We start from the raw sequence: 17,479 nt of genomic DNA, 5'->3' as shown, positions 1-17,479 counted from the left end.
TGTACTTAAAGGGAATCTTTAAGTCTGAGTCTGTTTCAGCCCTTAGTGCCTACTGCTTTGATTTGGAGACCCTGATCCCCAATCTAGGGCATGCAATTGAAAACATTTTGTAATGGAAAACAAGAATGAGTATTTCTTATTGGAAGCCCCTCCCTGTTTGGTGCCTGGTGTTAGTGGGTGACTTTTCTCTGGAGCCCTTTTGGTGCTTTATCTCCATGAGAATTGTGCTACTACGCCCATCCTATTCGATGTGCTTCTCTCTCTCTCTGTAGCGTGTCCAATGCTCTTCAGAAGAAGTACTTGGACTGTTTCGCCGAACAGTAATCATCAGATCGACTCAATTTATCTCTGTGCTCGTGGATTCATCTTTTGCTTTGATTATTATCGATATTCCCCTAGATTGGGGACACTCGTAATCACCACGAGGACGTAAGAAGTTCTTTGAAAGTATATTTCTTCATCAAACCCAATCACTTATGGGACTTTCATACAGGCTCTAAAAGATCTTCCCCCAGTTATCACCACCATCCATCCATCATAATACAGGGACGAGACATTCTTACAAAGTGACTGCCTCTTAACTTTGTGCTGTTCATAAGGTGGGTGAGGAAGTTAAATGGGTGCCTCCCTCCACTTAGCTTTTAGCACGATGGGACGCTATATAAACCAGCACCTTCATCAAAGAGCTAGCTACAGATTTATCTACTGGTAGGATTCTGGAGGGAGTAAACAGGACCTAGCTACAGCCCTTCCTGTAATTTGGGCCTGCTTACATGAGCCACGCACTGCTCTTCCCTTGGGGGGGGGGGGGGGGGGGGGGGAATTAGTAATCGAACACTGCTGCAAACCTGCCCCTAGACTGAGGCTGTCCTAATATGGACACCATTCTACTCCCACTCATTATCCATTAATCCCACACCTCTGTTATCAAGAAGGCAATAGCTTCTCAATGAGTTCTTGTTGGAGAAAATTGACATAATATAAGTTTTAAAGCTGTAATAGTTCATTGACGCTAACAAAACGTCACCCTCCTGTGTTTTGGTAAAAAGCTGAGGGAGGGGCCTGGAGAAATGTAACCAAATTCAAAGTGAGCGCTATGTATGCAAGGACTGACTATCCATGATATCCAAAGTATAGTTTTGAGGCTATACAGTGTTTTTAGTTTACTTTTACTTTGTTTACAAACATTGGAGTTAAGCTACCTGTAGCTTATATTTTGGCTTCTGATTGGGTATCAGTGGAACTAAGCTCATTGAACATTTATATGTTGTATCATAACTTCTCTATCATGACACTCTTAATCGCAGCAGGAAGCCTAGTGGCTAAGAGCATTGGGCCAGTAACCGGAAGGTCGCTGGTTCGAATCCCAGAGCTGGCAAGGTGAAAAAATTAAATAATAATCTGCTGTTCTGCCCTTGCAAGGCAGTTAGCCCTCAATGACAACTGCTTCCCGGGTGCTGATGACCTTGATTAAGGCAGCCCCCCCCCCCCCCCGCACCTCTGATTCAGAGGGGTTGGTTTGAATGCATTGTTGTGCAACTCACTAGGTATCCCCTTTTCCTGCCTCTCGACACCTGTCACTCCAAATGCAGGTGCTCTCTCATTACCTACTGACTAGATACTGATGATGTCAAGGGCCTCCCCTCCAGTGTGGTTCTCAACCTGATATTTCAGTCGGCTCTCATTTGAGGCCCACATTAGGAGTATTACCGAAGTCAAGTGTTTCCATCTGCGGAACATTGCCAGGTTAAGACATTTGCTATCACGACCTGCAGCTCAGCGACTCATCCATGTCTTTATCCCGTCTGGACTATTGTAACAATCTTTTTGTTTGGAGCAGCTGCCAAGTCCCTAAACAAGCTACAATATGTCCAACTGTGCTGCACGTGTCCTCACCCATAACTCCCCCCACGAGCACATCACTCCAGTGCTGTTCAACCTCCACTGGCTCCCCATATGCTCACGCATCAACTACAAATTCCTGTTTCACACCAAGCTATCCACAACTCTGTGCCCAAGTACCTGTCTGACCTCATTCTATCATCCTGTCCCACACGCACCCTTTGTTCCTCTATGTCCATCTCCCTTCAGCAGCCCCGCAGCACATACAAAAAATATTGGTGACGGTGCTTTCAGTTGTGCGGCTCCGCTGCTGTGAAACACACTTCCAGACACTATTAGGGCTGCAGAGACTGTCCTCCATTTAAGGCACAGCTCAAGACCATGCTGTTCAGAAATGCTTTCAAGGACCTCTGCTAATTCTGTTCTCATGTCTTCTGGGTCTGACAACCACCTGTACAGTGCCTTGCGAAAGTATTCGGCCCCCTTGAACTTTGCGACCTTTTGCCACATTTCAGGCTTCAAACATAAAGATATAAAACTGTATTTTTTTGTGAAGAATCAACAAGTGGGACACAATCATGAAGTGGAACGACATTTATTGGATATTTCAAACTTTTTTAACAAATCAAAAACTGAAAAATTGGGCGTGCAAAATTATTCAGCCCCTTTACTTTCAGTGCAGCAAACTCCCTCCAGAAGTTCAGTGAGGATCTCTGAATGATCCAATGTTGACCTAAATGACTAATGATGATAAATACAATCCACCTGTGTGTAATCAAGTCTCCGTATAAATGCACCTGCACTGTGATAGTCTCAAAGGTCCGTTAAAAGCGCAGAGAGCATCATGAACAACAAGGAACACACCAGGCAGGTCCGAGATACTGTTGTGAAGAAGTTTAAAGCCGGATTTGGATACAAAAAGATTTCCCAAACTTTAAACATCCCAAGGAGCACTGTGCAAGCGATAATATTGAAATGGAAGGAGTATCAGACCACTGCAAATCTACCAAGACCTGGCCGTCCCACTAAACTTTCAGCTCATACAAGGAGAAGACTGATCAGAGATGCAGCCAAGAGGCCCATGATCACTCTGGATGAACTGCAGAGATCTACAGCTGAGGTGGGAGACTCTGTCCATAGGACAACAATCAGTCGTATATTGCACAAATCTGGCCTTTATGGAAGAGTGGCAAGAAGAAAGCCATTTCTTAAAGATATCCATAAAAAGTGTTTAAAGTTTGCCACAAGCCACCTGGGAGACACACCAAACATGTGGAAGTAGGTGCTCTGGTCAGATGAAACCAAAATTTAACTTTTTGGCAACAATGCAAAACGTTATGTTTGGTGTAAAAGCAACACAGCTCATCACCCTGAACACACAATCCCCACTGTCAAACATGGTGGTGGCAGCATCATGGTTTGGGCCTGCTTTTCTTCAGCAGGGACAGGGAAGATGGTTAAAATTGATGGGAAGATGGATGGAGCCAAATACAGGACCATTCTGGAAGAGAACCTGATGGAGTCTGCAAAAGACCTGAGACTGGGACGGAGATTTGTCTTCCAACAAGACAATGATCCAAAACATAAAGCAAAATCTACAATGGAATGGTTCAAAAATAAACATATCCAGGTGTTAGAATGGCGAAGTCAAAGTCCAGACCTGAATCCAATCGAGAATCTGTGGAAAGAACTGAATACTGCTGTTCACAAATGCTCTCCATCCAACCTCACTGAGCTCGAGCTGTTTTGCAAGGAGGAATGGGAAAAAAATTCAGTCTCTCGATGTGCAAAACTGATAGAGACATACCCCAAGAGACTTACAGCTGTAATCGCAGCAAAAGGTGGCGCTACAAAGTATTAACTTAAGGGGGCTGAATAATTTTGCACGCCCAATTTTTCAGTTTTTGATTTGTTAAAAAAGTTTGAAATATCCAATCAATGTCGTTCCACTTCATGATTGTGTCCCACTTGTTATTGATTCTTCACAAAAAAATAGTTTTCTATCTTTATGTTTGAAGCCTGAAATGTGGCAAAAGGTCGCAAAGTTCAAGGGGGCCGAATACTTTCGCAAGGCACTGTATATGGCTTTCATTGTCTGTTTTGGGTTGTTGGTGTTATTTTAAAATGTATTTATTATTATTGTCTTTACCAACAACATTTTTTAACACATGATTCATGAGCTGAAATAAAAGATCCCAGAAATTTACCATACACACATTGATTTATTTACATCAATTTATGAAGCCCTTATAAAATGCTATACAGAAACCCAGCCTAAAACCCCAAACAGCAAGCAATGCAGATGTAGCAGCACGTGGCTAGGAAAAACTCCCTAGAAAGGCAGGAACCTAGAAGGAAACCTAAAGAGGAACCAGGCTCTGAGGGGTGGCCAGTCCTCTTCTGGCTGTGCTGGGTTGAGATTATAACAGTACATGGCCAAGATGTTCAAACGTTCATAGATGACCAGCAATTAGTAAGCATTTCTCTTTTGCCAAGATAATCCATCTACCTGACAAATGTGGCATGTCAATAAGCTGATTAAACAGCATGATCATTACACAGGCGCACCATGTTCTGGAGACAAAAGGCCACACTAAAATCTGCAGTTTTGACACACAACACCATGCCACAGATGTTTCAAGTTGAGAGGGAGCTTGCAATTGGCATGCTGACTGCATGAATGTCCACCAGAGCTATTGCCAGAGAATTTAATGTTCATTTTCGCTACCATAAACCGCCGTCCAACATCGTTATAGAGAATTTGGCCGTATGTCCTGCAGACCAAGTGTGGGCGAGAGGTTTGCTGATGTCAACGTTCTGAACAGTGACCCGTGGTGGCGGGGTTAAGGTGTGGGCAGGCATGAGCTAGACCATGAACACAATTGCATTTTATTGATGGCAATTTGAAGGCACAGAGATACCGAGTCCCATTGTCTTGACATTCATCTGCCGCCATCACCTCATGTTTCAGCATGATAATGCACGACCCCATGTCGCAAGGAATTGTACACATATCATGGAAGCTGAAAATGTCCCAGTTCTTCCTTGGCCTGCATATTCACCAGACATGTCACCCATTGACCATGTTTGGGATGCTCTGGATCGATGTGTACGACAGCGTGTTCCAGTTCCCGCCAATATCAGTAACTTCGCACAGCCTCTGAAGAGGAGTGGGACAACATTCCACAGGCCACAGTCAACAGCCTGATCAACTCTGTGAAGGAGATGTTGTGCTGCATGAAATGGTGGTCACACCAGAAACTGACTGGTTTTCTGATCCACGCCTCTACCTTTAAAAAAAAAAGGTATTTGTGACCAACAGATGCATGTCTGTATTCCTAGTCATGTGAAATCCATAGATTAGGGCCTAAATTTATTAATTTCACTTGACTGATTTCATTATGAACTGTAAAATCATTCAATTGTTGCATCTTGTGTTTTTATAGTTTTGTTCACATACATCCAATGGTTTCTGTGTTTTTTATAAAAGAACAAGGCTCACACCAAATGCTAGAAAATGAAGAAACCGTGGGACTACCTGAACTTGTACAATAAGACACATATCCATTAAACAATGTGTGTGTGTGTGGGGATGCGGTGATTATGTGGATGCAGCTGTGTGTGTGGGGGGGTTGGGATGCGGGGGGATCCGGTGGTGTGTGTGTGTGGGGATGCGGGGGGGATCCTGGTGTGGTGGAGTTTGTGTGTTGGGGGAGTGTGGTGTGTGTGTGTGTGTAGGGGGATAGGGTTGTGTGTGTGTGTGTGTGTGGGGGGGGGGAGGGGGATTCAGGTGTGTGTGTGTGGGGATGCAGCTGTGTGTGTGGGGGGGGGTTGTGTGTGTGTGTGTGGGGGGATGCGGTTTTGTGTGTGGATGCGACGGTGGTGTGTGTTTGGGGGGGGTGCGTGTGTGTGGGGATGCGTTTCTGTGTGTGTGGGGGGATGCGGTGGTGTGTGTGTGTGTGTGTGGGGGGGGGGGGGGGGGGGGTGGATGTGGTGGTGGGGAAGCGGTTGTGGGGATGCAGCGGTGGTGTGTGTGGGGGGAGGGGGATTCAGGTGTGTGTGTGGGGATGCAGCTGTGTGTGTGTGGGTGGGGATGCAGCTGTGTGTGTGTGTGTGTGGGTGGGGATGCGGCTGTTTGTGGGGGGGTTGCGAGGGGATCCGGTTGTGTGTGTTTGGTTCCAATAGCCCTGGAAGAGAGCGTCAACTAAGTTTTTTGTGTTTTTTTTTTTGTCTTTGTAAATTGTTTCCTTGTGTCCCTACTAAGCATTGTCATTTTATGTTTGAATAGCTGTTTTCTTTTACAGTATGAGGAATCTCGTGAAGTAGATTTCTTGAAGGGTGACACATTTTGCGCTGAGAATCAAATGAAATGTGGCTTGTCAACATTTTGACTTGGCAAGTGTCAGTCTTTTTGTTTTGATATGAAAGTGGACTGTAAATGTGATTGATTGCCTCTGTCCACCTATAATAGGTCTGAGAGAAGACGTTTTGATATGAAAGTGGACTGTAAATGTGATTGATTGCCTCTGTCCACCTATAATAGGTCTGAGAGAAGACGTTTTGATATGAAAGTGGACTGTAAATGTGATTGATTGCCTCTGTCCACCTATAATAGGTCTGAGAGAAGACGTTTTGATATGAAAGTGGACTGTAAATGTGATTGATTGCCTCTGTCCACCTATAATAGGTCTGAGAGAAGACGTTTTGATATGAAAGTGGACTGTAAATGTGATTGATTGCCTCTGTCCACCTATAATAGGTCTGAGAGAAGACGTTTTGATATGAAAGTGGACTGTAAATGTGATTGATTGCCTCTGTCCACCTATAATAGGTCTGAGAGAAGACGTTTTGATATGAAAGTGGACTGTAAATGTGATTGATTGCCTCTGTCCACCTATAATAGGTCTGAGAGAAGACGTTTTGATATGAAAGTGGACTGTAAATGTGATTGATTGCCTCTGTCCACCTATAATAGGTCTGAGAGAAGACGTTTTGATATGAGTGGACTGTAAATGTGATTGATTGCCTCTGTCCACCTATAATAGGTCTGAGAGAAGACGTTTTGATATGAAAGTGGACTGTAAATGTGATTGATTGCCTCTGTCCACCTATAATAGGTCTGAGAGAAGACGTTTTGATATGAAAGTGGACTGTAAATGTGATTGATTGCCTCTGTCCACCTATAATAGGTCTGAGAGAAGACGTTTTGATATGAAAGTGGACTGTAAATGTGATTGATTGCCTCTGTCCACCTATAATAGGTCTGAGAGAAGACGTTTTGATATGAAAGTGGACTGTAAATGTGATTGATTGCCTCTGTCCACCTATAATAGGTCTGAGAGAAGACGTTTTGATATGAAAGTGGACTGTAAATGTGATTGATTGCCTCTGTCCACCTATAATAGGTCTGAGAGAAGACGTTTTGATATGAAAGTGGACTGTAAATGTGATTGATTGCCTCTGTCCACCTATAATAGGTCTGAGAGAAGACGTTTTGATATGAAAGTGGACTGTAAATGTGATTGATTGCCTCTGTCCACCTATAATAGGTCTGAGAGAAGACGTTTTGATATGAGTGGACTGTAAATGTGATTGATTGCCTCTGTCCACCTATAATAGGTCTGAGAGAAGACGTTTTGATATGAAAGTGGACTGTAAATGTGATTGATTGCCTCTGTCCACCTATAATAGGTCTGAGAGAAGACGTTTTGATATGAAAGTGGACTGTAAATGTGATTGATTGCCTCTGTCCACCTATAATAGGTCTGAGAGAAGACGTTTTGATATGAAAGTGGACTGTAAATGTGATTGATTGCCTCTGTCCACCTATAATAGGTCTGAGAGAAGACGTTTTGATATGAAAGTGGACTGTAAATGTGATTGATTGCCTCTGTCCACCTATAATAGGTCTGAGAGAAGACGTTTTGATATGAAAGTGGACTGTAAATGTGATTGATTGCCTCTGTCCACCTATAATAGGTCTGAGAGAAGACGTTTTGATATGAAAGTGGACTGTAAATGTGATTGATTGCCTCTGTCCACCTATAATAGGTCTGAGAGAAGACGTTTTGATATGAAAGTGGACTGTAAATGTGATTGATTGCCTCTGTCCACCTATAATAGGTCTGAGAGAAGACGTTTTGATATGAAAGTGGACTGTAAATGTGATTGATTGCCTCTGTCCACCTATAATAGGTCTGAGAGAAGACGTTTTGATATGAAAGTGGACTGTAAATGTGATTGATTGCCTCTCCACCTATAATAGGTCTGAGAGAAGACGTTTTGATATGAAAGTGGACTGTAAATGTGATTGATTGCCTCTCCACCTATAATAGGTCTGAGAGAAGACGTTTTGATATGAAAGTGGACTGTAAATGTGATTGATTGCCTCTGTCCACCTATAATAGGTCTGAGAGAAGACGTTTTGATATGAAAGTGGACTGTAAATGTGATTGATTGCCTCTGTCCACCTATAATAGGTCTGAGAGAAGACGTTTTGATATGAAAGTGGACTGTAAATGTGATTGATTGCCTCTGTCCACCTATAATAGGTCTGAGAGAAGACGTTTTGATATGAAAGTGGACTGTAAATGTGATTGATTGCCTCTGTCCACCTATAATAGGTCTGAGAGAAGACGTTTTGATATGACATGTTTTAAGTGCTTGTCAACAAGCCACAACCGCTACAGCTTTTCCTTATCAAAACTTGTATCTTGAGAAACTACAAAAATAAACATGCTTGCAGTGTGAAACAACAAAAACTTAGCAGCTTATCATTTCTAACACAGCTTGGGAAAAGCATGTCTTATAGTTTTTTTCCTTTCTGCCAGAAACAATCGCAAAACGCAGGGGCTTTATTCAACCAATTAATCCAGATAGTCACAACCACACTCGGACAGGTTTCTTAAGTAAGTACTCTGTTTTTCCCCTCCCCCTCTCCGTCCTCCAGGTGTGCTGGCCCAGATCCAGATGCCCCAGAGTATCATGAAGGTGATCGAAGGTCAGAAGGTGGTGCTGCAGGCCTGGTACAGCACCAGCTACAGCATCGGCAAGAACACCGTCCTCTGGAACTTTGTAGCCAATAACTCTCAACTGGTGAGTGTTTGGGCTCTGTTATGTTCTGTGTTTGGTGCCTTTAGCATCTGTGCTGATTGTCTGACAATTTAGGGCCATTCTTACTTGAGACGTGTACAGTAACTTGAACTTTCGCACCAAACATTAAGGCAATGGCATATTTGTGCGTCTCAAATTGGGATGTGTGAAGATCCCTTTGATCATGCAGTGGTCATGATTAGTCTGTGACATACTAAGGCTACAATATAATGTCCCAGAGGCCAGTAAGGTACCTGCATTAGCTCTGCTTACCAGTTAAATACTTTTTATTTAACCTTTATTGAAGTAGGCAGTCCGATAAGAACTAGTTCTTATTTACAATGACGGCCTACTCCGGCCAAACCCCGATGACGCTTGGCCAATTGTGCGCCACCCTATGGGACTCCCAATCACGGCCGGATGTGATACAGCCTGGATTGGAACCAGGCACTATAGTGACGCCTCTTGCACTGAGATGCAGTGTCTTAGACCGCTGCTCCACTCGGGAGCCCAGAAGTACTTTATACATGGAAGTTTATTTTTTGTAAAAATGTATCAAATCTGTAATATGACTTTTGTAAGTTAATTTGAAATGATGGATGTATTTAATTTTGTCAGGGTTTGTTTTAATGTTTAACTCAGACTTCAGTGATAATTATCATTTGTCTGTTGATTTTATTGTTATTGTGTCATTTTTGCTCAAAAGCTCCCAACTACCAGAGCGCCAAGTCTAGGACCAAAAGGCTCCTCAACAGCTTCTACCCCCAAGCCATAAGACTGCCCCCGGAAAATTGATATCCCCCCCTCCATTTTGTATACTGTTCGTACTCGCTGTTTTTATTATCTATGCATAGTCACTTCACCTACATGTACAAATGACCTCAACTAACCTGTACCCCCACACACTGACTCAGTACCGGTGCCTCCTGTATATAGCCTCGTTATTCTTATTGTGTTACTTTTTATTTTAGTCTACTTGGTGAATATTTTCAAAACTCTTCTTGAACTGCACTGTTGGTTAAGGGCTTTTAAGTAAGCATTTCACTGTAAAGTCTACCCTTGTTGTATTTGGCGCATGTGACAAATTTGAGTTTTATTTGAACTACAACTGAAAATCTTTCTTGCTTGGCCATCTGTGGGGGAATAGTATCATGAAGGATGTTGACTGCTGTTAATCTGGCAAAACTGTGGTTGTGTGTGTGTGTGTGTGTGTGGTTGTGGATGCAGCTTTAACCCTTTACAAAACAAAAACAAATCAAGCTGGTGAAAGCGGGCAGTTGGCCATAAGGCTCTCATCTGGCTTGGATTTTCAAACTTGCATCCACAGACAGTACGATCTAGGGATGTGCATGGGCTTATATTTGCTAATCACAGATTTGTTTTACAGTAGTATACAGATGGATCAAGTCCCAAAGGGGAAAAACAAAGACAAAAAAATCCAGTTTGAGTCTAGTAGTTACCATTCCACTACAGTAGCACTCACCAACAGTAGATTGGGAGGTTGCAGTTGTTGGCTTGAACAGAGCAAGCTGCTTTGGCTAAAGGCTCAGTCATGGAGCGGTAGTCGGATTTAACTACAGAATGTCTGAGTTGTGTGCCTTTATCTCAACTCTGAATCAAAACTGTTCGTCTTTAGCTCCAAATGATAATTCTTTCTTGCTTGTTTGCATAATGATCTATATGATATTTTAAAGTACTTTACTCCAATGTACTCAATATTGCCTTGTCATGGCTCTATTAAGAAGATAACATTAGCTAAGAGAACCTCTTAGTAATGGTAGACTACATGGTGTAAAATAAAGAAAAAGGATATTCTAGGGACCTTTTCAACAATTTTCATGGCTCTTGTCCCCTCCATCCAACCCACACAGATAATCTCCTACACCCTAGACTCAATTAGTTTAGGCAGCCCGCAGTTTGAGGAGCGAGTGGGTTTCACAGCCACCATGCCCTCTGCCAACCTGTCTCTGTACATCAACAACACGAAGGAGTCAGACTCGGGACGCTACTTCTGCCAGGTCATCATCCCCGGGGCCCAGGGCTTGACCGGGGAACTTATCCTCAACGTCATTGGTAAGGACGAGGAGACCCCTTATGTAGTTCTTGTAGTCATGCAGTACGCCTTCTGTGTATTCTTATGAGCTGTACATGTAGAATGAGGCATGCATGTACGTAATCAGTGTCATCAAAGTATTCATACCCCTTGACTTATTTAAAATGTTACAGCCTGAATTGAAAATGAATTAAATTGACTGACTGCTTTCGCTCACCCATCTACACACAATACCCCATAATGGCAAAGTGAAAACATATTTTTAGGAAAGTTTGCTAATTTATTGAAAGTGAAATACAGCAATTGAATTTCCATAAGTATTCACATACCTTTGCTATGACACTCCATATTGAGCTCGGCTGCATCCTATTTCCTTTGATCATCCTTGACGTCACTAGAACTTGATTGGAGTACATCTGTGGCCAATTCAATTGTTTGGACATGATTTAGAAAATACATACCTTTCTACAGTATATAAGGTCCCACAGTTGACAGTGTATGTCAGAGCAGAAACTATACTATGAAGTCCAAGGAACTGTCTACTGTAGTTCTTGAATTTTTCCGGATTGACTGACATGTCTTAAAGGAATGATGGACAGTCATTTCTCTTTGCTTGTTTAAGCTGTTCTTGCTATAATATGGACTTGCTCTTTTACCAAATATGGCTATCTTCTGTATACCCCCTGACTGGTACTGTATATCTGGGGAAGAATATGAAACAATTTCTTGATTATTGAAAGTTTCCAAGGGCACAGTGGTCTCCTTAATTTGGGGGGGGGGGGGGTTGTTATCTGCAGCACTTCACCAATCTTGGCTTTATGGGAGAGTGGCCAGACGGAGGCCACTCCTGAGAAAATGGCACGCCTGGAGTTTGCAAAAAAGACAAGTGAAAGACACTGAGCGTAAGGCAAAGATTGTCTGAAGAGACAAAAATGTAAATATTTGGCTATGTCTTGAACTAGGCACAGCTCATCACCTGTCAATCACCTGTCAAACACAATCTCTTCCGTGAAGCATGGAAAGGCTTTTCTTCAGAGGCAGGAATTGGGAGACTGGATAGAGGGAACAATGAATGGAGACAAATATAGGCAAATCCTTGATGAAAACCTGCTTCAGAGTGCAAACTACCTTAGACTGGGGTGAATATTTACATTCCAACAGGACAATGACCCCAAGCATGGAGCCAAATCAATGCTGGAATGGCTTCAGAACAAGAATTTGACAGTCCTTGAGTGACCCAGACATTACCCAGTCTTGAATCCCATTGAAAATCTGTGGAAGACTTGAAGATTGCTGTTCACCGCCACACCCCATCTAATCCTTAATTTACCTCATTTGCACTCTGTTGTTGTATGTGTCGAATTGCTACGCTTTATCTTGGCCAGGTCGCAGTTGCAAATGAGAACTTGTTCTCAACTAGCCTACCTGGTTAAATAAAGGTGAAATAAATAAATAAAATTTAAAAAATTACAGATTTTCTTAAGCTCTGTTAAGGAAGTATGGGAGAAAATGGCAAAATACAGATGTGCAATGCTGATACAGACATAGCCAAGATGATTCAAAGTTGTAATCGGCGCCAAAGGTGCTTCTACAAAGTATTTACTTGGGTGTGAATACTTATCTAAAATGAGATTTCTCTCTTTTAATTTTCAATACATTTGCTAAATTGCATAAATTTTGAATTCTGGCTATAACCTAACAAAATGTGGAATAAGTCGAGGGGTATGAATACTTTCTGAAAGCACTGTATATGATCAAATGCTGATAAGACACACACACTTACAGATGTGCTCTACTTGCACATATACCCGCATATAGTACATGCGCACCCGCATACCTGTACATACGTTCCTGTATGTATCTTCACACAATAGTTTCACTGTTTGCCACTACCCTAAATCCTTAGCATTCTTTTATCTATCATTATTAAAATACTGTAACTTAGCATCTCATGTTCAACCTCTCTCCTATATCTCAGTCCCTCCTGCTGTACCAGAGTGCGCTCTGTCGGGGAAGCCAGTTCTGAAAGGCAACGTCACGCTGAGCTGCAAGTCCAAGTCAGGCAAGCCCATCCCCATGTACAAGTGGCAGAAGACCAGCCCCACATCTGAAGTCTTCTTCTCTCCCATGCTCAGTGAGTAACTAACTGCAGTCTGACATCTGAAACATGGAGTTCTAACTTTATTAACCAACATCATAAGCAAAACCTTTTGTTTACTCAGAAATTGTGTATTTATTACAAATGTACTGTATTTCAGGGAGAGCTTGCTCTCTTTCTGCAGTTTGATAAGACTTTGAGAGTACTGTAATAGTATATCGTTCAGCCAAGTTGTTGTGCGCACGTAATGTGAGTTGCTCTGGATAAGAAATGTATACAGTATATACCATAAGCAAATGTAATGATAAATCAGAGGGTATAATTTTGCCAATGAAAAAGGGATTTTGAAAAAGTTGCATTTGAATTGAGGCAATAAGGTCTCACTTTACGTTGTGTCCTAAAGTTACAGGTACTATGTATTGTACACAACCAACTGGGTATAATGGTTATGAGTGTGTTGTATCACTCTGTACTTTGTAATACACTATACAAACGTGTGTGTGTGTGGCTGCCATATACAGTTGAAGTTGGAAGTTTATATACACTTAGGTTGGAGTCATTAAAACTTGTTTTTCAACCAATCCACAAATTTCTTGTTAACAAACTATAGTTTTGGCAAGTTGCTTAGGACATCTACTTTGTTCATGACATAAGTAATTTTTCCAACAATTTTTTACAGACAGATTATTTCACTTATACCTCACTGTATCACAATTCCAGTGGGTCAGAAGTTTACATACACTAAGTTGACTGTGCCTTTAAACAGCTTGGAAAATTCCAGAAAATTATGTCTTCGCTTTATAAGCTTCTGATAGGCTAATTGACATAATTTGAGTCAATTGGAGATGTATTGCAGGGCCTACCTTAAAACTCAGTGCCTATTTGTTTGACTTCATGAGAAAATCTAAAGAAATCAGCCCTCAGAATTTGTTTTAGACCTCCACAAGTCTGGTTCATCCTTGGGAGCAATTTCCAAACTCCTGAAACAATAGTACCCAAGTATAAACACCATGGGACCACGCAGCCGTCTCCTAGAGATTAATGTACTTTGGTGAGAAAAGTGTAAATCAATCTCAGAACAGCAGCAAAGGACCTTGTGAAGATGCTGGAGGAAATGGCTACAAAAGTATCTATATCCACAGTAAAACAAGTCCTATATCGACATAACCTGAAAGGACGCTCCGCAAGGAAGAAGCCACTGTTCCAAAACCTCCATTAAAAAGCCAGACTACGGTTTGCAACTTCACATGGGGACAAAGATCATATTTTGGGGGGAAATGTCCTCTGGTCTGATGAAACAAAAATAAAACTGTTTGGCCATAATGACAATCGTTATGTTTGGAGGAAAAAGGGGGAGGCTTGCAAGCCGAAGAACACCATCCCAACCATGAAGCACGGGGGTGGCAGCATCCTGTTGTGGGGGTGCTTTGCTGCAGGAGGGACTTGTGCATTTCACAAAATAGATGGCATCATGAGGAGGAAAATTATGTGGATATATTGAAGCAACATCAAGACATCAGTCAGGAAGTTAAAGTTTGGTCGCAAATGGGTCTTCCAAATGGACAATGACCCCAAGCATACTTCCAAAGTTGTGAAAAAATGGCTTCGGGACAACAAAGTCAAGGTATTGGAGTGGCCATCACAAAGCCCTGACCTTAGTACTGTAGACAATTTGTGGGCAGAACTGAAAAAGCGTGTGCGAGCAAGGAGGCCTACAAACCTGACTCAGTTACACCAGCTCTGTCAGGAGGAATGGACCAAAATTCACCCAACTTATTGTGGGAAGGTTGTGGAAGGCTACCCAAAATGTTTGACCCAAGTTAAACAATTTAAAGGCAATGCTACCAAATACTAATTGAGTGTATGTAAACTTCTGACCCATTGGGAATGTGATGAAAGCAATAAAAGCTGAAATAAATCCTTCTCTCTACTATTCTGACATTTCACATTCTTAAAATAAACTGGTGATCCCAACTGATAAAAGACAGGGCATTTTTACTAGGATTAAATGTCAGGAATACTTCAACTGTATCTATGTGGATTTAAGGACACTTAATGTGAAATGGAACAGGCAATCAAAAGGACTGTGCATAAACAAATCATAGTTTCAGTAGGCATAGCTGTCATTGTTCTGTTTTTGTTTTGACTTGGAGATTTAGGGGCTAATCTGTTTAGGATGAGATTGAAGCACACAAGGTTGCATCCTAATGTGTCTGCTCAAATCGACTTTTTTCCCAAACCCATAGTCAGTGTTCCCATACTTAGATAATGTATTTCCTGTCATTTATGGGGTGCAAGAATTGGATAAGTATCCCACATTGTCTGGTTAGTGGTGATTTAATGATGAGGAAAAAGCGCATATAATCAATGCACAGTTTCCATATAAGGACAGCTGCAGAAGTGGCAGGACTAACGATGCTTTCCTAATATGGACACTGTATGGCTGTCAGTGGAGGCTCCTCAGAGGAGTAAGGTGGAGGACCATCCTCAGTGAATTTCATAAAAATAGTGAAACATTAAGTTACCCTTTTTAGATAACACTATACTACATATATTCACGTCACCAAATAATTTATTAAAACACACTGTTTTGCAATGAAGGTCTAGTAGCATCAACATCACTCTGTAGAGTAGCACCATGGTGTAGCCAGAGGACAGCTCCTTTCTGTCCTCTGGGTACATTGACTTCAATACAAAACCTAGGAGGCTCATGATTCTCACCCCCTTCCATAGACTTACACATGAATTATGACAACTTCCGGAGGACATCCTTCAACCTATCAGAGCTCTTGCAGCATGAACTGACATGTTCTTCACCCAATTTTAAAGATCAGAGAATTAATGTAGTGCTGAAAGCATAAGCTACAGCTAGCTAGCATTGCAGTACATAAAATGTGAGTAGTTGACTCAGAGAGAAGACAATAATTTAACAGTTTTGAACAAATATTTATTTAAAAAATGAAGGAGAAGCGAGATTTGTTTTTACACTTTCACTTAGCTAGTGAATTCTGCGAGCTAATTTTGCGTACTCAAAGTCCCGGCTCCCACAGTGAGGGATGCTATGTTAGCTAGCTGGCTATGTCTATCCAACACTGGAACTCTTCCAAGTAAACGTAAGCTTTTGGTTTTATTAATTTATTGCCACGAGACCCACCTGTGTAACTGCTGACTGTACACTGTACTGCATGATTGCATGTGGTTTACTAGAGCATTCATTTTAGTAGCTATGTTGACTGACGTTAATATGGTGACAACGACATAGCTGTTTATAGTGGTTATAATATGAAGATTTGGCTTGGAAATGTTTTTTTCCCGGCTGGTCACAGAAAGCTGATGTGTTGTGCACTGAAGTCCATAAGCGAATTGAAAAGGTAAGAGAAGGAATAAAACGACCAAAGGGAATTATGCTGTTATGTGACTGCTATGAAAGTGAACTGTGTTTGCGTGTGATCAGGGGTTTATTCATTCTGCCGATTCTGTTGAAAAATGTTTGTTTTTTTTACCTACCGAAATGGGGATTAACACACCTGAATTTGTCCAATAGAAAATCTAGTTTGCACACCCTAGATCAGCTCGATACAGGGAAAAGTGCAAAGTGGTGTTGAATGAGTCAATGGTCTGTCACCTTGATTTCTCAAATGTACCTCGACCTGTGCACCTACCTATGTTGTAAACGTTTTAATTCATAGGCTAGGTTGTAGCAACCTCATGATAGGTATAGGGAAAATGAGTGTCATGTAGAAGCCTAAACCTATCGATGTTACATTTGAGCTGGGTGAATGGAATATGAATGACAGTCATCCAATATGCTGTAATAGAAATAAGGCCATGCTTAAACAAATAATCATCCTCCCTGAATGGCACGACCACCACTGATGGGGTTATGTGTGTGTTACAGATGAGAAGACAGGCACCCTGAAGCTGAGCAACCTGAGCAGCAACATGTCGGGGAAGTACGTGTGTTTGGCCAGCAACACGGCCGGCACAAAGAGATGCTACATCAACCTGGAGGTCATCACCTGTACGTACTTTTATAGTGCAACACTGGACACACACGACTCACTATACACTATGTGGGCCAGTCAGAATGTGGAGAAATGTGCTTCCTAAAACAGTTGGCACCTGGTACGTGAAACTGCTTTGAAAACCAGAGCATGCAGATATCCAGAGCAAGTCATTAAGAATGCATTTTAATTGGGACTGATTCACTGCCCTCACTTAAATGGATTTTTCCTTCATTTAATGTGCACTTAAAAAAAACAAATGATAGTCACACTAAGTGCAAACCAGATGGGATGGCGTATCGCTGCAGAACACTGTGGTAGCCATGCTGGGTAAGTGTGCCTTGAATTCTAAATAAATCAGTGTCACCAGCAGAGCATCATCACACCACC

The 17,479-nt window shown here is 41.9% G+C and overlaps 1 protein-coding gene across 2 annotated transcripts in view; it reads left to right on the top strand.

Annotated features, from left to right (window-relative positions):
- LOC109873131 (endothelial cell-selective adhesion molecule) overlaps positions 1 to 17,479 on the top strand; it is a 59,251-nt gene that overhangs the window by 36,528 nt on the left and 5,244 nt on the right. For both annotated transcript variants that reach the window (XR_002252555.2, XM_020464682.2), the window contains exons 2-5: positions 8,792 to 8,937; positions 10,806 to 11,007; positions 12,966 to 13,121; positions 16,984 to 17,106. Coding sequence is in view for 1 of the 2 variants with exons in the window: in XM_020464682.2 (XP_020320271.1) it covers positions 8,792 to 8,937; positions 10,806 to 11,007; positions 12,966 to 13,121; positions 16,984 to 17,106 (627 nt within the window). In the remaining variant the exon portion in view is untranslated. The remainder of the gene's footprint in view (positions 1 to 8,791; positions 8,938 to 10,805; positions 11,008 to 12,965; positions 13,122 to 16,983; positions 17,107 to 17,479) is intronic.

This window comes from Oncorhynchus kisutch, linkage group LG28 (genome assembly GCF_002021735.2).
Source record: "Oncorhynchus kisutch isolate 150728-3 linkage group LG28, Okis_V2, whole genome shotgun sequence".
Taxonomy (NCBI): domain Eukaryota; kingdom Metazoa; phylum Chordata; class Actinopteri; order Salmoniformes; family Salmonidae; genus Oncorhynchus; species Oncorhynchus kisutch.
Note: the sequence above shows the minus strand (reverse complement) of the source record. Positions and strands in the feature narration are given on the sequence as shown.